This window comes from Peromyscus maniculatus, chromosome 21 (assembly GCF_049852395.1).
Source record: "Peromyscus maniculatus bairdii isolate BWxNUB_F1_BW_parent chromosome 21, HU_Pman_BW_mat_3.1, whole genome shotgun sequence".
Taxonomy (NCBI): Eukaryota; Metazoa; Chordata; class Mammalia; order Rodentia; family Cricetidae; genus Peromyscus; species Peromyscus maniculatus.
The window spans coordinates 2526805-2547931 of record NC_134872.1 but is presented as its reverse complement, the minus strand read 5'-3'; the positions used below and the strand labels follow the sequence as shown (position 1 = coordinate 2547931).

The 21127-nt window shown below is 51.7% G+C and overlaps 1 protein-coding gene, 2 non-coding genes and 1 pseudogene across 3 annotated transcripts; 3 read left to right on the top strand and 1 right to left on the bottom strand.

Moving 5' to 3' along the window:
• Nucleotides 1-33: 33 nt before the first annotated feature.
• Nucleotides 34-13817, top strand: Ddx39b (DExD-box helicase 39B). The gene is made up of 11 exons (XM_076558189.1): nt 34-153; nt 1277-1612; nt 2246-2373; nt 2610-2702; nt 5698-5881; nt 8206-8324; nt 10578-10709; nt 11914-12023; nt 12111-12255; nt 12360-12507; nt 13592-13817. Exons 2-11 carry the CDS (start codon nt 1402-1404, stop codon nt 13606-13608), a joined length of 1287 nt encoding a protein of 428 aa, XP_076414304.1. The 5' UTR covers nt 34-153; nt 1277-1401; the 3' UTR covers nt 13609-13817.
• Nucleotides 915-992, top strand: LOC121824938 (small nucleolar RNA SNORD83). The gene has a single exon (XR_006066932.1). It is a non-coding gene; the product is annotated as a small nucleolar RNA SNORD83 (small nucleolar RNA).
• On the top strand, nt 5935-6009 carry LOC121824939 (small nucleolar RNA SNORD83). Its single transcript, XR_006066933.1, has one exon. It is a non-coding gene; the product is annotated as a small nucleolar RNA SNORD83 (small nucleolar RNA).
• On the bottom strand, nt 7527-7626 carry LOC121824918 (U6 spliceosomal RNA; annotated as a pseudogene).
• Nucleotides 13818-21127: the final 7310 nt, after the last annotated feature.

Genomic DNA, 21127 nt, shown 5'->3' with positions numbered 1-21127 from the left:
GGGCCTGCTTCCGGCGTCCCGCGCCTGCGCCCTGGCCGCCGGGAAGGCGGGAGGCCGGGGAGGGGGAGGGAAAGAGGAGCCTGGAACCGGAAGTGAAGGCAGGTTCCCGCCTCCGCCCCTGTCGCCGCCGCCATACACGCTCGCAGTGCTTCGGTAAGCCTCGGCCTGGCGCGCCATCCGCCGCCATCCGCCGCCCCGGCGCCGCGCCCCGCCGCACGCGCCCCCGGTACCCCTGGCCCGGGCGGAGGTGCGGCCGCGGGCGCGCCGTCGGGCACCCAGCCCCGCTGTTCTCGCCCACCCCGTCCCTGCGAGCGCAGCCCGGCGGGGGACGGGGAGACAAGGGGCGGCGATCCAAGATGGTGGCCGCGGCCGCCATTGTGTCCCCGTGTCCCGGGGGCCTATTTTCCGCCCGAGGCCGCGGCGGCCGCAGGCGGGCGGCGCTGCGCGGAGGGCGGGGCCGCCCGCTGCCCTCCAGGCCCCTTCCCCGGCCCGCCGCGGGCCGCGTTGGCCTCCCTGACCCCTGCTCGTCCACCCCGGTTTGGAGCGCCCCCGAGGGTCGCCCTGGTGCGCGCGCGGCCCGGGGCGTCGCGTGTTGCTCGGGACGGTGTCTCACCCGGGCCCCCTCCGCACGTCCGCAGGCCCGGGTGGGTTGCGCGCTTCTCCGCGGTGACCCCGCTCCTCACCGTGACTTTCAAAAGCGCTAGGCCGACGCTCACGGCCCTCGGCCGTGCCAAGCGCGCACCACCATTTCACTGGGCACACCCCAGGTTTTTGTGTCTTTTGGGGGGGCCGCATGGAGCCATGCATACCCCTGCGCCTCCTGTGGGTCACTCGCTGCAGGCCGGCCCGCCCTCCCGCCCCTGCTTCCCCAGCGCTGGGCTCCCAGGGGCTCCCGGACAGGTGACCCCGAAGCAGCCACATGATGTTTGCGATGGGAAGTGAGCGCTGCGCGCGCGGTGCTGACCTTTATCTATCACCCTTGACTGATGGCTGATGGCGGGGGTGCACCCCGCGTTCGGGAGAGCCCGGCCTCCGAGGTCTCCTCTGGCCCTTGAGTTGCTGCTCTTCCGGTCAGAGTGTGGTCCTAGAGCTGGGAACCTGAGACCACGCTCCGGTTTTCCCTTTTGGTGTTCATTTGTGTGTTGTGTATCTCATCGTTACTTTTCTCTCAGGGCAAGGGTTTGTAGTTCAGGGAAAGTGGGGGTGGACAAGAAGTGGCGGGTCTGTTCCTGACTGATGAGTTCTTCTGTTTTTTTTGTTGTTGTCTCTCTCCCAGCTCTTCTGTCGGAAAACTAGTGTCCTTCCCCTTGCTGTTCCTCACCCCCCTCGTTCCCCCTGCTTTCTCACCTGCTCTGGGACCACTTACCCAAAGACCTCCCTTCTCCCCCCGCCGGCCCAATTATGGCAGAGAATGATGTGGACAACGAGCTCTTGGACTATGAAGACGATGAAGTGGAGACAGCAGCAGGGGCAGATGGGACCGAAGCTCCTGCCAAGAAAGATGTCAAGGGCTCCTACGTCTCCATCCACAGCTCCGGCTTCCGAGACTTCCTGCTCAAGCCAGAGCTGCTCCGGGCCATCGTTGACTGTGGCTTTGAGCATCCATCCGAGGGTACATTTTATTGTTGGGCGTAGAGGCCTCAGTTAAGCATGGAAAGGATGGAATTTATATTTAGGATAGGCCAGGTGATGAGAATGTACCCAGATGTTAGCACTGGCTAACCAGATGTTGGCTTTGGTCAGACGGGACTGCCATTTGTTCTGTGCCTGGCTTTTCTGTTTGCCTGGTCTTCATCTTTCTGGCTGTTTGGACTTTCAGAGAGGGCCTGGCTGGATCTTTAGTTCCCACGTTCGGGCCAGGCCAACTATGGTCTCTGAAAACCTTAATGATCGGTTTAAAGGTGCCAAGTCCTTCATTTTGTCCAAGCTTGCACGGTGTCGTGACCCAAAAGCAGCCTATGTAGGAGGAATGGCCTGTGGTAGGCACACGGGGTGAGGAAGAGAAAGACAGCCAGGAGCATTGAAGGTGGGCTGTTGGTAGGTGCAAGAGGGTTTTAGTGCATCGAGGAGGCCTGAGGCTAAGACAGAGTTAACAGCTTGATTTGGGTGTAAATGTGACTCGGGACAGAGGGATAGGGCGGGTCCGTCTGAAGGGTGACAGGGACCAGTTAGAATCTGGAATATCAACTGGGAAGAAAAGGGTTTGGCATGGTGCAAAAAGTCTCTCTCCCCATTTTCCTTCTAGTCCAGCATGAATGCATCCCGCAGGCCATTCTGGGGATGGACGTCCTGTGCCAGGCCAAGTCAGGCATGGGGAAGACGGCCGTGTTCGTCTTGGCCACACTGCAGCAGCTGGAGCCAATCACTGGGCAGGTATGTTGGGGCAGAGCCCGGAGGGCTTTGAGGTCGGCGCACTGGAAGGCTGCGTGATGCTTTCAGAGCTGGTCTCCCCGAGCATATCGGGGGATGCCCTGTAGCAGCATGGGCTTCATGGTTTAAATCTCAGAATTGGTGTCACCCAGTTTGCCAGATGCTTTTGTGACAGTCACTCTGGAGAGAGCGTGACTGAGGACTGAGTTCATTGTGTGTCTCCATTTGCTCTCTCGAAGGTGTCTGTGCTGGTGATGTGCCACACTAGGGAGCTGGCTTTTCAGATCAGCAAGGAATATGAGCGCTTCTCCAAGTACATGCCCAATGTCAAGGTAAGGGCCAGGGAAGGTGTGGGCAACAGCTGACTGCCCTGAGGCATTGGTGACTGTAGGAGGCGCTGCGGTACCTGACGAGTTCCTGTAGGCTGCATGGAGCCTTGAGTATACGGCAGGCTCTTCTGTAGCTGCCCTTGTGGGTAGTGTCCTGAGAGTTCACAGTGAGGCTTTAGGTGATGCTGCCACAGAACGCTTTCGTTGTTTATTTTTTGTGGAATTGTAAATCTGATTCCAGAGCCCTGAGCTGCTAAGTGAACAGTCTGCTACTGAGCTACCCCCTAAGATTGACTCTTATCAAATGACCCGGGTAGGCCTTGAACTTGCGCCGCCTGCCACAGCTTCCTGAGTAGTTGGGACAGGCCTTTGCCATCCGGCTTGGCGGGAGCACTCGTTCCCGTCCCCGAGTGCTCTGTTCTCAGCACTGCTTGGTGGATTGCTTGAGTTGGGGAGTGGACGTGGCAAGAGGGAGCAGAAGCTCTAAACAGCTCTGGTGTGGCCTTAAGGTGTCGGAAGGCCGTAACAGGTGGCCGGTGTCTTGTACCGTGTAACATGGTGTCGGCCCTTGCCCAGGGGCTTGGCACTGTTTGGGAACTTGGAGATGATGAGTTTCTGTGCTTCGGTGTGTGTGGCCTGCTGTGACGAAAGTACTTGGTTCTACATGGCCCTGTGACGGGAGGTGGAGAGGTGATGTGGAGAGGTCGGTTCTGGTTAGGGTGGGGACAACAGTCGCGTTCACAGTTTTTACAGACAGTAGTGTTGTTTGATAAGAAAGGATCTCACCATGGACAGAGCTTGCCCTCTGCTGCTGCTCAATCGGGGTTACGGGGTACCACCCCCCCCACACACAATGTATTTGTTTTTTTCAAGACAGGGTTCTCTGTAGCTTTGGAGCCTGTCATGTTTCAAACTAGTCATGCTGAGGCAGAACCCTAAACTGAACGCAGTTTCTTAAAAGCCAAAGTGGGGGCCAGAGAAATGGCCGCACGAGCCTGATGACCTTGACCCTCAGACTGTGTAAGGTGGGAGGAGGAGCCAGGTTCACAGGCCCCCTGCGGCCCTCACATGCACTTCCCCCAAACCCCACACATCAGGTACACAACATGATAGATTTTATTTATTTAAACAGGGTTTCTCTGTGTAGCCCCGGCTGTCCTGGAACTCACTCTAGACCAGGCTGGCCTCGAACTCAGAGATTCACCTGCCTCTGCCTCCCAGTGCTGGCATTAAAGGTGTGCGTCACCACCACCCAAACTTTTTTTAATTTTTATTTTTCCTTCATTCCCCATTACTCTATTTAGGTTTTTTTTTTTTTTTGTTTTGGTTTTGTTTTGTTTTGTTTTTCGAGATAGGGTTTCTCTGTGAAGCTTTGCGCCTTTCCTGGAACTCACTTGGTAGCCCAGACTGGCCTCGAACTCACAGAGATCCGCCTGCCTCTGCCTCCCGAGTGCTGGGACTAAAGGCGTGCACCACCACCGCCCGGCTCTATTTAGTTTTTTGAGACAGGGTTTCTCTGTACCCATGGCTGCCCTGGAACTTTTGTGGACCAAGCTGGCCTTGAACTCAGCAATCTACATGCTTCTGTCTTCTGAATGCTGGCATAAAAGACATGGGCCTCCATGCTCCATCCAGAATGCTCTTAGGGTTGTGATCAAATACGAGGAGGCTGGGCACATGGTTTTGGTCTTGGGTGATGGTGGGGGTGAGGTTGGGTATGGTGTGTGAGCCTGTAGTTCCAGCCAGTTAGGCTGAGTACCCTATGGCCCTTCTCCCCTCCCCCCAGTCAGTCACCTAGTTATAAAATCAGAATTGTCTGCCCTTTTCCTTTGTTCTGCAACAAAGTGTCCTCCTGGGACCTGTCTGGTCTCTTAGGTTTAGCTTCTCTTTCCTCGGTAGTTTTTGCAACCAAAACTTAACATTTGAAAGCTTAGTAGATACAAGGTAAAACATTTTGGGCAGGAATGCTCCTGTTTGCCACAAACCTTGTTAACTATTAGTGGTTTTGGAGTGAGAATGGGAAGAGGTTACCGTAGAATAAGCATTGGATAGGGTTGGAGAGATGGCTCAGAGGTTAGAGCACTGAGTTCTTCCAGAGGTCCTGAGTTCAATTCCCAGCAACCACATGGTGGCTCACAACCATTTGTAATGAGATCTGGTGCCCTCTTCTGGTGTGCAGTCATATGTACAGGCAGAACACTGTGTACATAAATAAATCTTAAAAAAAGAATAAGCATGTGACAGTGTGCTTCCAGATTGTTCCTTTCCCCTTGAAACTGTTACTTGATGTAGTATTAAAGCTCAGATCCCAGCATTCACCTAGTGGTTTACACAAGGTGAGACCCAGGAGGCAGATGCAGGCAGGCTCTCCAGGTCAGCCAAAGCCGCCACGCAGACTCTGTCTCAATGTCAGTTGAGTTAGGAAAGCTTAGTATTTGTGTGTGTGTGTGTGTGTGTGTGTGTGTGTGTGTGTGTGTGTGTGTGTGTGAGAGAGAGAGAGAGAGCGCGAGAGAGAGAGAGAGAGACCCCCGACCGACTGAGACCCCGACCGACCTCACACTTATCTTGCTGTCTTCATTCTTCTAAGGAAGCCATGGCTTTAGAGTCACGTGTCCCTTACTATGTAGGTCAGCCAGGGCTATGGAGAGTTCCTGTCTCAAAAAAAAAAAGGTGTTTGGGTCGGGCAGAGGGACTGAACTCTAATCTTAAGGCCCGCCCCGGTTGGCCCTGCAGTGCTGAGCAGGTCCCTTTGTTTCTTACCTGGATGTTTGGAGGCTCACGAGCCATTGCAGGTCTGAAAGCTAACTGGTTTACAGTCAGCTAAGAGGGAAACATCGGACAGCATGTGGGCAGCAGAGACAGGCTGACCCACAGTGAGGTAGAGGGCAGCCTGGGCTACATGGCGAGACCTGATCTCAGAAGAAGGAAAGGAAGACAGTGGGCTGGGGAGACGGGAGCCTTTTCCTTTCTTGAGAGACTTCTTTCCATTGGCCGACAGGTGGCAGTGTTTTTTGGTGGTCTGTCTATCAAGAAGGATGAAGAGGTGCTGAAGAAGAACTGCCCGCACATTGTCGTGGGGACCCCTGGCCGAATTCTAGCCCTGGCTCGAAATAAGAGCCTGAACCTCAAGCACATTAAACACTTTATCTTGGACGAATGTGACAAGATGCTTGAACAGCTCGGTGAGTGGCCAGGCTCGGGTCTGGGCTGAGGTGGTTAGGGGAGCACCCTTGGAGCCAGATGATGCTGTCTGACACAGGAGCACTTGTGTGCAAGGACGACTCTGATCTATCACCCATGACTGATGGCTCTGCATTTCCTTTCTTCCCCTGGTGCTGGGCATTGAACCCCGGGCCTTGTGCATGCTGGCCTGTTGTGCCTGTCCCTCCGTCCCAGTATAGAAGTGGTTCTCAGCCTTCCTAATGCTGCGGCCCTTTAATACAGTTCTTCATGTCGTGGTGACCCCCAACCATAACATTTTTGTTGCTACTTTATAACTGTAATTTTGCTACTGTTAATGAATCGTACTGTGAATATCTGATATGGGGTCCTTGTAAAAGGTGGTTGACACTCCCCGCCAAGGGGTCTCAGCCCACAGGCTGAGAACCGCTGCAGTTTAGCATGTGTGATTGGAATTTATAAATGAGCAGGTTTCTAGAGTTAAATTCTGGAATTCATCTGGTGAGTGTTCACAGGTCATGTGTTCTGGTGTTGTAGTGTGCCAAGTGGGGTTAAAAGAAAACGTTAAGAATTCTGCTGGGCAGTGCTAAAGAAATGGTTCATCAGTTAACTGGCTGCTGCTCCTTCAGAGGACCTGGGTTTGATCTCAGCACCTGCGTGCCACCTCGTAACAGTGTAGTAATTCAAGAAGATCTCCTGCTCTTGGTCTCCGTGGACACCATGTAAAAGTGGAGCACAGACCAAAAATGCAGGCAAAGCACCCATACATTATAAGATTTTCATGGGGTAAGAACTGGAGAGAGGGCTCAGTGGTTAAGAGAACCTGGCTTCCATCCAACACGTTCCACATGGCAGTGTGTAACCATACACACCGCCAGTTCCAGGGGACACAAAGCCCTCTTGTGCCTTCTGTGAGCACATAGATGTAACATGCAGGCAACACCCACATAGGTGACATAAATTAGAATGACCTCGTGCTCGGTGGTGGTGGTGGTGGTGGTGCACACTTTCAGCCCCAGCACAAGGCTAAGGCTGTGGATCTCTAAGTTGGAGGCCAGCCTGGTCTACAGAGCAAGTTCAAGGACAGCTAGGACTACACACTGAAACTCTGTTTCCAAAAATCAAAACCAAACCAAAAAAACTTGCATGCCTTTAATCTAGGTGGATCTTTATGAATTACAGGCCAGCCAAGGGCTACATAGTAAGACCCTATCTTTAAAACAAAATGTAAAAAAAAAAAAAAGTAAAACAGAAAAAGAATTTGGTTTTGGCTAGTTGTGAGTGTAGGCCCAGAGAGGTCTTTCCAAATGGCCTTTGGCTGTCCAAGATGGCAGACAATAATGGTGGGCATTAGATGGGCCATATTTGCCTGGCCAAACAGGGGTGTAAGACTAGAGTTGAAGGTGAAGGAACAGAGTGGACTGATGTCCAGAGTAAGTGCTTTGTAGACTGGCGTAGGGAGAAGAGCTGGTGGAAGCCTTCAGCGTCCTGTTTTTTCACTGTAGCTCTAGCTAGCCTGGAACTTGCTGTGTGGACCAGGCTGGCAACTTAGAGATCAGCTTACTGCCACTTCCTGAGTGCTGGGATTAGAGGTGCACCACCACACCCGGCAAAAGAAGTTGTATTGAAGATTTAAGCTTATTTGTTTTTTATATGGAATGCTTCACGAATTTTTGTGTCATCCTTGTGCAGGGGCCGTGCTAATCTTTGTATAGTTCCAATTTTAGTGTATGTGCTTCTGAAGCAGGCTCTAAGTTTTTATTTTTAATGGTGTGTGTGTTCCCATAGAGAACAGCGGCACTGGATTTCCCTGGAGCTCTAAGTTACAGGCAGTTGTGGAAGCTGGGAACCTAACCCAGGTCTTCTGGAGTAGCAGCAAGGGCTCTTAAAGGCTGGGCCTCTCTCCAGCCTCATACTCTGTTTAAGGGCTGCTGTTCCTGAGCCTCTGGTGGATTTTGTCTCCAATTTATAAATTTGGATTTTAGGTTCAGTTACATTTCTTGGCCAAAAAAAAAAGGAATGGAGCCTGACTCCAAGTACCTTTCTAAATGCATCGGCTTTTTTCATGTTGTTAATTTTTTTTTTTTAAAGCAATCTCAGTAGCCTAGGCTGATCTCAAAACTCAGTACATAGCTCCTGATCCTCCTGCCTCCACCTCCTAAGTGCCGGGATCACAGGCATGTGCCACCAAGCCTGGCTTGTTCTTGGAGATAATGGAGAGTGGAGACCAGGTTTCTAGAGTGACTTCCTCTGGATTTTCATTGCCTGTGGCCTCACTGCACTTACATCACAGACTCATTCTCTTCTGCTGATTCTTTTCCTGCAGACATGCGTCGGGATGTCCAGGAAATTTTTCGCATGACCCCCCATGAGAAGCAGGTCATGATGTTCAGTGCTACCTTGAGCAAAGAGATCCGGCCAGTCTGCCGCAAGTTCATGCAAGATGTAAATACCCTTCTACCTTCTCTCCTTCCACTCCCCGCCCGATGCCTCCTCCCCCTCCTCGCCCTCTTCCTCCAGACTCCCTTGTCCTTCAAGCACCAAGAAAGGAGCTTGTGTCCACCTGGGAGTGAGGACTCCTTGAAGAGAACCGCAGAGGCAGAGACAGTTAGCGATAGGGTCAGCGCGCCAGGGAAACTCCGGAAGACTTGGTCGGGTTATCGTGAGAGCGGGTAGTACTTGACATTTTAAAATCACACATTTTTGAACCTCTTCTCCCTGTCGGGGGTAGGGCAAGATTTTGTGCCCTATCACCCGCCCATCGTCTCCTACACACCCGCACAGCCACACACTCTCCAGGTGGCGTGGAGCGTTGAGCTGGAGCCTCTGCTCACCGAAACTCACACATGTCAGTGGCAGGAGCGCAGGAGAAGGACAGTCAGTCAGGTGGCAGGGCCTGTCCAGAAGAAGAGCAAACAAACAGCACCATGCATCTGCCCTCCCAACCTCCAGGGGCGGGGGCCTTTGGCACCTCGACCCCGTCCCCTCCTCCTTCCTGCCCATACCTCCTTGCGCCCATCGGAGCCTTGGTTGATGTGAGCTGGCAGCAGAGAAGCACCGAGGCACGGCGGGAGAATACAGACTACGAGCGGTGGATGGCAGCAGCGGAGGCCACGGGGAGCCTGACCAGGATGCTGAGGACCAAACCAGCCTCTTTTTCTGTTCCCGGTTTTTTCCTGAACCTAATGTGCTGTACCCCATTTTCCCCGTTCTTGTGGGAGGGCTGTCCTGAGTGGGGTGGTGGATTTTTTTCTCTTTTTTTTTTTAAAGAGGGTGATGGGAAAAGTCCTGTGGGAAGCTGCACTGAGATGTGCATGGGTGTCAGTGCCGAGACTGAGCAGTGGGGTCCCTCCCTCCCTGACCTGCTCCATCCCTTGAGAAGATGGCTTTCTCTTGGGCTGGGCTTGGGGAAGAATTAGGAGGAGGCTGTGAGACTTATTTGGGGAGCTGCCTTGCCAGCCTGCTTTCTGGAAGAGGCTTCTGTGGCACCCCTCCTCATCCCTGGCTCTGTGTGAACTGTCTCTCAAGACAGTATGGAGAGTGGGGAGTCCTGCCTGCAGTTAACTGGTGTCTGTTTCCGTGTTTATGTTCCTTCCTCCCCTTCAAGGGTTAGGGCTGGGTATATATTTTGTTATTGATTTTTTTGTAAAACACAAGGTCAATTCCTTTCTATTGCCCTTTTCACCTTTGATAGTAAAAGATCATTGTATTAGATTTTTCGGAGAAAAGCAACAGGGCAGGGAAGCTGTAAATCTCACAGCTGCTGGGAGGAGGGAGCTGGGGAAGAGGAAGAGAGAAGAAGCCATGCCCTTTTTAGTGAGAGTCCCGGAAGCTCCGTGATGGAGATCTGCAGGCGTCTGCAGGGGTGAGGCTCCAGAGAAAGGGAAGCCCAGAGGGTCAGGACTAACTGCTTAGTATCTTTGCTTGGTACCAGAAGAGAGAGAAAGTCAGAAAAAGGCAAAAATGTGCTGATTGAGTTAACTCCGGAAGGTGGCCCGCACTAGCTGAGGAAGTTGTGAGAAAGAGCTGCACTTCCTGTTGTCTAGGACCATGTGTTGATCCCTCACCCTGAACATGCACTTTAGAGAGGAGTCTCTTCTAAAGCTGGTCCTAGTGGTTTGAGTGCAGGGTGTCCCTCACCTCTGCTCTTCAATGACATTTTTAAAAGACTTTACCTCAGCCACCGAGAGCTGGGGTAACAGTGTGCCACTAACCCCGGGTTTGAATGGCTTTTTGACTATGTCCAGTGCAACTGTGTGGTCCTGAGGACATTGCTGAGGTGCATTGAGAGAACAGCTGAGTGGGGCGGTCGTCCTGTCCTGTTCTGGTGGCCGTGCCCAGGCCCCATGGCCACTGCCTCTCCCGTGTGCTCTGGCCACGCTCTCCCTGAGCACCATCTCCCCTGTTGTCTTCCCCCACCACCTCACCTGACACTGGCACCTTGCAACGGGGAGCGTCCCTGCTCTGTGCAGAGTTCCTTCTCCTCTGACCATTCTCAGGCTTTAAAATGCAGCTGATGAGATGCTACCGGATCTAACTGGAAAGGGACCTCAGTACAGAGTGTGATGGGGAGGGGTTTTCAGTCTTCTCTCTCCTCCCCATCGGTCCACGGGGTGAACTGGAGATCAGCGTCCTCCACCCCCCCAGGTTTAACCCCCCCACTCTGCCCTCCTCCTGCCCCACCCCTCCTTCCCTCAGCCTATGGAGATCTTCGTGGATGACGAGACCAAGTTGACGCTGCACGGGTTGCAGCAATACTACGTGAAACTGAAGGACAACGAGAAGAACCGGAAGCTCTTTGACCTTCTCGATGTCCTCGAGTTCAACCAGGTCAGTATTGAGGGTCCTTGTGGGCGTGAGCACTGGACAGCTCCAGCTGTGGCCGAGCCTGTGTAGAAGTAGCCTGTGATTGAAGGAGCCAAATATGTGAAGAGGTGAGAGGGAGGAGCAGGTCTGCAGTGGGAAGATGGAGTGGCTGGGTGAGAGATCTGAGGCAGAGAACTTGATGACTCAGTAAGTGGAGAAGAGCCTTGGGATGGGTACTGAGGTGGAGGCTCTGCTGTGGTCTCCTGTGCTCACCTAAGAGTAGCAGTGTCAGCCTGTGCTAAGCTGGCTGCAGAGCCACTGTGGGCTCTTGTGTTTGAAGAGGATCACCTGCTTTTCTAGACTGTAGTTCGATTCTTAGCATTTTCCTGAGGATGCCTCACCCTTGTGTGTGTTGGTTTATGTCCATGGCAGCTCAGATACCAGGCAGTTGGGTTCAAGAGCAGAAAAGAACATTTATGAAGGGAGTTTTGAGATGGAATAAGGGACTGAGGAATTCTTTTAGAAATTCTGCTGGGTGGTGTTGGCATTCCCATTTAATCTCAGCTCTTGGGAGGCAGAGGCAGGCAAGTCTCTTGAGATCAAAGCCAACCTGGTCTATAGAGTGGAGTTCCAGGACAACCAGAGGATATACAGAGAAACTAAAGATAAGGGGAAAAAAGCTGCCAGGTGGGCTGGCACAGCTCCTGAATCCCAAGCATTGGGTAGTCAGAGATGGGGATCTTGGTGAGTTCAAGGTTGGTCCTAGCCTAGGCTATATAATCTGTTTAAGGACAACTAGGGCTACCTAGAGAAACCTTGTCTCAAGACAAACTTCCTGCTCTTTGAGAGGATTCGCACTCACTCCAGGGGATGCAGCACACTTGTGGCCTTGAGGGGACCTGGACACACCTGTATATATTCACACAAACACACAGATACATACATGTAAACATTTCAACAGTGAGATTCCTGGGGCTGGAGAAGTGGCTCAGAGGTGAAGAGCACATTTGTTCTTCCAGGGTTCCCAAGTTCAGTTCTCACATGTCAGCTCCCAGTCATGTGAGTGCAGTCGGCAGGGAAGAGGGTCCAGTGTCCTGGCTCTCCAGGCCCTGGGCATGCGTGTGCACAGGCACACATTGCAGGCAAAACACCCACACAAACTTTAAAAACAAAAAAGTGAGGTTCTGGGAAACTTGTACATACATCACGTCACGCTCATGCTCCCCAGGTGGTGATCTTTGTGAAGTCCGTGCAGAGGTGCATCGCCCTGGCCCAGCTTCTAGTGGAGCAGAACTTCCCAGCCATTGCTATCCACCGTGGGATGCCCCAGGAGGAGAGGTGATTGGAGACGAGGGCTTTGTGTCCTGGGGAGGAAAAGGTGTGGTGAGAAGGGATCTCAATCTTTTCCTCTCCTTCCTCACAAAGGCTGTCTCGGTATCAGCAGTTCAAGGATTTCCAGAGGCGGATTCTTGTGGCTACCAACCTGTTTGGCCGAGGCATGGACATTGAGCGTGTAAACATCGCCTTCAACTATGACATGCCAGAGGACTCAGACACCTACCTGCACCGGGTAAGCTGCCCGCCCTCACCCCACTTCCTGTGTGTATGTTGTGTGCTCCTTCCTCTGCTGTCGGTCTCCTTGAGGCTTGTGATCTTCCCCTTGTCTCCTCCCAGGTGGCCAGAGCAGGCCGGTTTGGAACCAAGGGCTTGGCCATCACATTTGTGTCGGATGAGAATGATGCTAAGATCCTCAATGATGTGCAGGACCGCTTTGAGGTTAACATCAGTGAGCTGCCTGATGAGATCGACATCTCCTCCTACAGTGAGCACACCTTCACCCTGCTGCCTCTTCTTCCCTTTGGTTTGGTTTTTTAACTTTTTTTTTTTGGTTTTTCGAGACAGGGTTTCTCTGGGTAGCTATGCGCGGTTTTTAACTTTTAACAGCGTGTGTGTGTGTGTGTGTGTGTGTGTGTGTGTCCGTGTCCGTCCGTCCGTCCGTCCATGTGCGCACATGCACAACACAGGTAGAGATCAGAGGACAACTTGAGGCTGCCTGTCCTCTGCCCTGTGGATTCTCCGGGGTGAACTCAGGCTGTCAGGCACCTTTACTCACTGAGGCATCTTTGCTAAATTCCACTTCCTCTTTGCATGTTAGTGTAAACGGATATTTTTCTCATGCCAGCTTGTTCCTAATTAACCAACCCAGAAGCTAAATATGAATTATAAATGTTTGGCCGGTAGCTCAGGGAAATTACTAACTAGCTCTTACACTTAAATTAACCCATAATTCTTTTTTTATTTTTGGTTTTTTCGAGATGGGTTCTCTGTGCAGTTTTGGTGCCTGTCCTGGATCTTGCTCTGTAGAGCAGGCTGGCCTCGAACTCACAGAGATCCACCCAGCTCTGCCTCCCGAGTGCTGGGATTAAAGGTGTGCGCCACCACTGCCCAGCTAACCCATAATTCTTATTTGTGTTTAGCCACATGACTTGGTACCTTTTCTCAGTGAAGCATTCTCATCTTGCTTCCTCTGCATCTGGCTGGCGACTCCTGACTCAGCCTTCCTCTTCCCATCAATCTCAGCTTGGCTTTCCCACCTAACTTCCTGCCCAGCTAACAGTGAGAGTAATGCATAGTCATAGTGTAGAAGAGGATTGCTCCACAGCAGTTAGTGTCCCATGTAAACCTTCTCTGGGGAGTGGCCTCCGGTGCTGAGTGGCTGCTGCAGCCCCTCTGGAGTTTTCATGCTGCTGTGTGGACCTTTGTGTGGGTCTGTCTTGATCAGGGTTTCTCTTCTCTCCACTCCAAGTGGATCCTCTGAACCTGCGTGAGTGAGTGAGAGCGTGCATGCATGCATGGGGTATATTTCCCTTTTGTGTCTTGTTGTGACTGCTGCTGTTTTTCTTCAGTTGAACAGACGCGGTAGAGGAATCACCCACTCTGGACTGTGGCAGTCTGTCTGTCCAGTCAGAAGAGGACACCAGGGATCAGGGTGGAGACACCACTGGCCCCGCCCCCGCCAGCCCTCATCCTATCCTGTCTACGCTTCCCTCTGCGGCATCACCACTCCTAAACCTCTTCCTGATTTATCAGAGTTGTTTGTTTGTTTTTTTAACAAAACGAAGAATGAAACAACTGTGTCTGTGGTGTGTTTAGTGCTCCGTTGGTTACTGCTCAGGGCTTGATCGTGAGCCCTGTTGTGGGGCAGGTCGAAGTGAGGATGGTCCAAACCCAAGGGGCTGGGGCTCCCCAGTGGGCTTCCCTTCTGATTTCCCTTCCTGGTGTCACTCCCGTCCTGAAGTGGCTGTGGGAGGTGACTGGGGGACACTGTGCCTGGAGTCGGAATGTAGAGAGAACATGGTCCTCGACTCGGCATCTCATCTGCTCCCTCAGCTGCTGGGTTTCCAGCACCAGGGCCTGTGCCTCCCAGGCGTCCTGCACTTCTAAGCAGGGCCTGGTGCAGCTGTGGCATTCACCCCCCCCCCCGGGGGGGGGGCAGCTCAGCTGTGCAGAGCCTGGGTCCCTGGGTGGGGGAGATGAAAGGACACAGCATCACCCAGGGCAGGGCTGAAGGCTGTGTTCTTTTTTCCTGTTTGATCTGAGTTCAGAAGGTCATGTGTGAAGTTTCTTACCTCAGACATGGATCTGTACCTGTTCATGTTTATCCTGAGGTTCTTGGTTATGTCCCTGGATCCCCGGAGGGGCAGGGGCAGGAGGTGTTGGGTGAGAGTGTGACAGGCCAGAGTGAGCAACATAGTGTCTTCAGGGCCAGGCCTGGATGAGGCACCTGCCCATGGCCCTGACCGTTCTGGCCTGGCAGAGGCTGGAACCTGTGTTGCTGGTTTGAGATTTCAGATCCTGGCAGTTGAGTTGCTTTAGAATGCTGGTGTGCAGCCCGCCTCAGTCCTCACAGGCATTCCGAGGGGTGTTCACACCCAGGTCCACCTGACTGGAAGGTTCACACTAACCTGTCTCAAATACTGAGTTCTGCTTCCCACACGCTCCCAGAATGACCTTTTTCCTATGCTGCATTGTGTTGTCTGAGGGACTGTCTTCTCTAGCAGGCCTGGCACCTGTGTGTCCTCAGAGCCTTGGCATGACACTGTCAAGCAGTTCTGAGTGGCTGAGTTCTCCACATGTGTACAGAAATCCTGCCCACCCTGAGTCTGTGCTGGTTTTCCTGTGACTGGGAGGCCCTGTGGGCAGGTGTGGCTCAGAAGGGCAGGACTCTTGGTCACCTGGGGAAATGGATGTCTTCATAGAAACACGTCAGAGCCCAGGATTGCTGAGGAGGAGCAGCTGCTGCAGCCTCAGCTTTGGTACCCCTCCCTCCCTGTGCATCTCTGTACTCGGAGTTGTCAAGGAGGGTGATCTCTGCAGAAAACAGTCCAAGACTTAGGTGAGAGGCTTTGCCAAGGTCAGGTGCTCACATGAAGCTGGAATGCTTTAGATAAGGCCGAATGCTTCAGTTTATTAGGTTCCTTATTTTTATTTCAGATTGTTGCATGTGTGTATTTTGACTGCATGTATGTAAATGCACCAAATGTGCAATACCCATGTCGGCCAGAAGAGGGCACTGTCCTGTGGAACTGGAGTTACAGGTGGTCATGAGAGCTACCTGACCTGAGAGCTGGGCATCAAACCTGGGTCCTCTCTGAGAGCATCAGGTGCTCTCACCACTTAGCCATCTTTCCTGCTTGAGATCCCCATTTCTGAAGAGATTTGGCCCAATCCTGGTAGGAGACATTCACAGAGAAATCTAGAAAAACTCCAGACAAGCCTTGCTAGGTCCCCCACTCGGTTACATTAGACCCTTCCTGTCAACCGCAGATAGTTTATGTCAACTTGACAGAAGCCGAAGTCATCTGAGAGGAGGGAGCCTTGACCAAGAAAACACCTCCAGAAGATCAGGCTGTAGGAAAGCCTGTAGGGTTCTCTCTCTCTCTCCCTCCTTCCCCCCTCCCCCAAATTTATTTATTTTTTCTGAGACAGTTTGTGTGTAGCCCTGGCTATCTTGGAACTTGATCTGTAGACTAGGCTGGCTTCGAACTTCGAACTTCCAAGTGCTGGGGTTAAAGTCTTGTGCCACTACAACCTGGCAGCATTTTCTTATTTAGTAACTCATGAGGGAAGGCCTAGCCCACTGTGGTTGGTGCCGTCCCTAGGCTGGTGGTCCTGGATTCTATAAGAAAGCAGGCTGAGAACTGGGCATAGTGGTGCATAGAGCTACACAGAGAAACCCTGTCTTAAAAAACCACAGGGTAGAAAATAAAAGCAGGCTAAACAAACCATGATAAGCCAGCCAGTAAGGAGCACTCCTCCATGGCCTCTGCATGAGCTCCTGCCTCCAGGTTCCTGTGCAGTGTGACTTCCTGTCCTGACTTCCTTTGATGGTGAACAGCCCTGTGTATGAAAGCTGAACAAACCTTTTCCTCCTCAAGTTTCTTTGGTCATGATGTTTCATCACAGCAATAGAAACCCTGACTAGGACATGTCACTGTGGGTAAAGTCCCCATAAAAACCCAAACGGGTGAGAGGAGGATGTCTAACAAGAGTTCCTAAGATTCAAGTCCCGTAACCAATGCGACCCCTTAGCTCTTCCAAAACACCAGTGCAGCAGCCGCCCTCCTCCAACCTCTGGAAACGTTCTTGCAGGTGGTGCCTGCAGTCGGAGGTAATGAGCCCCATGATCTACCTCAAAAATAACCAGGTGGTGGGGCTGGAGATGTGGGTCAATGGTTAAGAGCACTGGCTGCTCTCACAGAGGACAAGTTTGGTTCCCAGCTCCCACATGGCTGCTCACAATCATCTGACTGCAGTTCCAGGGGATCTGTCGCCCTCTTCTGGCCTCCAGGGGCACTGCACAGTTGTGCACAGACATAAGTACAAAATACTCATACACATAATAAAACTAAAAGTATCAAAATAATCCAGATGGTGTCTTCTGTGGCTGGTGTTGCTGACAGCACAGGACCAACTACAAATACGGGTCTGCTTTCTGTGGAGGCCAATCCTGTCAGTGTTCACCTGGGAAGAGCGACCCTCATCGGAGGAATTACCTCCATCAGATTGGCCTGTGGGTGTGTTTGTGGGTATTTCCTGGATGGCTGATTTGTAGGGAGCAGAGGAAGTGAGTGAGTGAGTGAGTGAGTGGGAGAATGTGTTTTCACATGGGCATGGCCGGTTGAGGACCCCAAGAACTAACGGCCCATGGAACATTGACGAGGCCATTCCAATACAGCCTGGCTCAAGAGGGATGGCAAAGTTTTGAAACTTAGGAGCCCATGCCTGCGTGTCTGTAATCTATTGATCGATGTGTGCACTGCGTGTCTGTGATCTATTGATCGATGTGTGCACTGCGTATCTGTGGTCTATTGATCGATGTGTGCACTGTGTATCTGTGGTCTATTGATCGATGTGTGCACTGTGTGTCTGTGATCTATTGATCGATGTGTGCAGAGATCACCAACTGTGGCTTCTTGCTCCTGGATGTTTACAGCCTGACACTGCTCACCTATACAGGCCTCGTACCCACACTAGCTAACCCCTTCTCTGCTGTTCCTGTTCACGTGGAGGTTCCAGGTTCCATGTGGAGGTGTCAGTGGCATTAGAGAAACCCACCTTATCCCAGCTTCATTGTCTGTGTGTCTGTCCTTTCTTCATTCCCTCATTGGCCCTAGCCAGGGATCTAGGACCTAAGCAGTGGCTGCTGCACAGATTGACAGGATGGCCCAGCTCACTGTGAACACTGCCGCCCTTAGGCTGGTGTGACTGGGGTGTACAAAAAGCAGCTTACCCAGGAAGCCAGTGAGAGCTGGTCAGTGAGCATGTCTCATGGTCTCCGCTTCAGTTTCTGTCTCCAGTTCCAAGGACAGGCTGTAACCTGCAAGCCAGATAAACCCTGTCCACTCCGAGATGCTTTTGGTCACAGTGTTTGTCCCAGAAAAGAAAGCAAACGGGGACTCCATCTAATGGTTGGCTGGGTTGACACACTGTCTTCGTCAGGCTTTCCATCGCTGCAAGGAAACACCAGGATCAAAAGGCAAGCTGGGGAGGAAAGGGTTTGTTCAGCTCACACTTCCACAGCTCTGCTCATCATCTAAGAAAGTCAGGGCAGGAACTCACACAAGGCAGGAACCTGGAGACTGGAATCCATGCAGAGGTCATTGAGAGGAGCTGCTCACTGGCTTGCTCCTCATGGCTTGCTCAGTCTGCTTTCTCACAGGACCCAGGGCCACCAGCCCAGGGATGGAACTTTCCACAATGGACTGGGCCCTGCCCCATTGGTCACTAACGAGAAAATGCCTTACAGCAGGATCTCATGGAGGCTTTTTCTCAATTGAGATTCCCTCTTTTCACATAACTCTAGTTTGTGTGTCAAGTTGACAAAACTTGTTAGCACACACATCAGGAGTGCAGTGGCCTGGGGCTAGAAAAAGGGTGGTTGAGAGCACTTGGCTTCTCTTCAGAGGACCTGAATTTGATTCCCAGCATCCACAGTAGGCTAACAATCATGTGGAACTCTAGTTCCAGGGCATCTGCACTCCTTGGATAGGGCATGTATGTGGTGCACAGATGTGCATGCAAACAAAACACCCATATACATAGAAATAATGATTTTTTTTAATAAAAAAATTTGAAGCAGTACATTGGGAGGCATCTGAGAGACTGCATGCACCCCTGGAAACAAGAGCCAATAATGCTACACCCTCTTTCTCATGGCTTCAGGAATGCTCTCACTGAGAGGAGAGGGACTCTCTGCTTGCATAAGGGTCATGTTCTTCATGAGTCACCATCAGAGCATTGGCCATGTTGAAGCTGCTGATGGTTGATGTCTAATTTCAGTGCTAACTGAATCTGGAACCAGCAAACAGACAAGCCACTGGGCATGCCCATGAGGGACTTCCAAGAACAAGTTATATAGAGCAGAGATCCACCCTGAATATGGGGAGCCCCTTTTCGGTGACCCCAGATAAAAAGGTGTAGAGAAAAACTTCTCCTTTTCCCTGCTTGCCTTCACACCATGCTGGCAAGTCCATCTGCCTTGTGTGAGTCTCACTGTTGAGTTTATCCATCATATTTCGGTAGCTGCTGTAGGGTAATGTTAATCCCACTGGACAAGAGTAAAGACCATTACCTAGATTCTTTGGTCAAATTGTGAAAGATTTATATTCTGTCAGCCATGGCTGGGAATCAGAGCTGAGAGCAAGCCATTTAGCAGAAGTCCTGCGGTGGTGGCACACGCCCTTAAACCGGTCACATGGCAGGCAGAGTCTCTGTGTGTTCAAGGACACAGCCAAGCAGTGACCTGAACCTTTAATCTCAGTATGAACCACAGAGACCTGGAGGTCTGTATAGACAGGCAGTGACAAGGAAGTCATGTGGTTGGGTTTAGAGCCAAAGAGAAGGCAGAACAAAAAAGCAATAAAAAGACAGGTCACGGGGCTGGAGAGATGGCTCAGCGGTTAAGAGCACCTGCTGCTCTTCCAGAGGTCCTGAGTTCGATTCCCAGCAACCACATGGTGGCTCACAACCACCTGTAATGAGATCTGGTGCCCTCTTCTGGCCTGCATGCATACATTCAGACAGAACATTGTATACATAATAAATAAATAAATCTTTAAAAAAAAAAAAGGCAGGACACAGGAAGAAGGTCTCTTTCTCAGGGGAAAGACAGCAGCAAGTGGTAAGATAAGGTGGTCTTAGCTCTTGGCTACTGCTCAATCTCTGGGCTTTTAACTCTTTATTTGGCTGTGTTTCTCATTTAATAAGACCATTTAGAATTGTATCTACAGAGTAGGGTTTACAGTGTCCAAAAACCCTGCAAGACTGGGGGGTTTTCAAGGATTGGGTTTCCCAGAGGAATTTTGGTTATGCAGGGACTTGACTGAACATTTTCTAATCATTTGGCAGAACATCTTATCAAGGTTTGACCAAGCTGTGAGTCAAACTCCACAGGTGTGTGAGGGGGGAGGGCATGTCAAATCCAGAAACAGGTTAAGCACAGTCAAGCTTGAATTTGCAGCAAATAGAAATGAACATGTTTTCACCTTATAACAAAATGGCTTCTGTCAGTAAGATGGAGTCAGGCTGGTCCAGCAGTAACAGGTCAGTGGAAAGTCACCCTGGCCCTGGCCTGTCTCAGAGCTCCAAGACTTGATAATCCCTACCCCATCAACTCAGGGTCAACTGCCAAACAATGTTTCTCAAAGCTGCTGTCAAGCAATATAGCAATAAGTCCATCCACACTGTATATTTTTTCTCTAGCTCCCTGCACATGCTCCAAACCCTGTAAAAGCCCTCCCCTCCACCAGGTCCTCTGCTGTCTCTGTCCCCATCAAAGCAGCCACCATTCTGTGTTCTCCCCAATAAGTCTCTCTGTGAGGTTTGTTGCATGGTGTGACTTTGTGGTATTCTCTGGCTCCCGACGGCCAAGATGCCCTTGAACCAGAAAACCCCTCAGAGCTGCCACCACCATTCTTCAGTGACACCAGAACCCAGCTTCTGTGGACTTCCTTGGAGGCTGAAGGCCACTGGCTCACCAGGAACCCCAGGCTTTTAGGGACAGATAGGGACTGGTGAGGCCTCTGCTTCATGGCCTGTGCAGCTGCTGGTTCTCAGCAATGGAGAAGCAGCTGATTGCACCCACTGGGATGGAATTCACATCCTTGAGAATATGAACAGCTGGACCAAGGGTGCTTGAAAAAGAGCAGTCTGCTCTCGGAGCAGCTCCTGATCACGGCCGGGATACCCCGCACTAGAGATGTGCTCCTCGTGGATCGTGTCATCGCTGGTCAGGAAACATCACCAGCTGGAGCTGATGGGATGTATCCTGAGAAACTGGCTCATCACGCACCCCCCATCTTTCCCCCTGGTGATTATGCTAATGTGTTTCTAACCCTGGCCATAGTTCCCTCCACTAAGCCATGTACAATCACTTGCCTTGCCAAAAGTTCTGGCCTCTGTGAAGATTTCCTTCATCTTTGTTCAGGATTGTCCTGGAAATGGGCTGTCATACAGCAGCTGTCCATTTTTAAATGGTGACTGTGCAGTGAGCAGAACCTGTCAATCCAGCCCTCCTCTCTTCTTCAGACAGCTGATCACAGGGCACACCCCATGAGGTGCATTGTGGGAAACAGAAAGCCAGAGCAGGAGTAGAAACCATAGACACATGGTCACTTCTTCATGTGACTCGCTTGTGCCTTCAGGATCTGCTCAGGCTCCATCTCCCGTCTCCCCTGTGATGAAATGAGACCACTGCCTCACACTTCTGCCAGCACATCTCACACCTCTCCTGCCACCCTGCCGTCCCCAGATGGACTGTCCCTCAAATCATGAGCCAAAATAAATAATATCTCCTTGTTACTATTGTTGTGTATTTTGCCATCACAATGAGAAGAGCAGGTAATATCTTCCTATTCTATCTGTTTGTCACCATCTGTCCA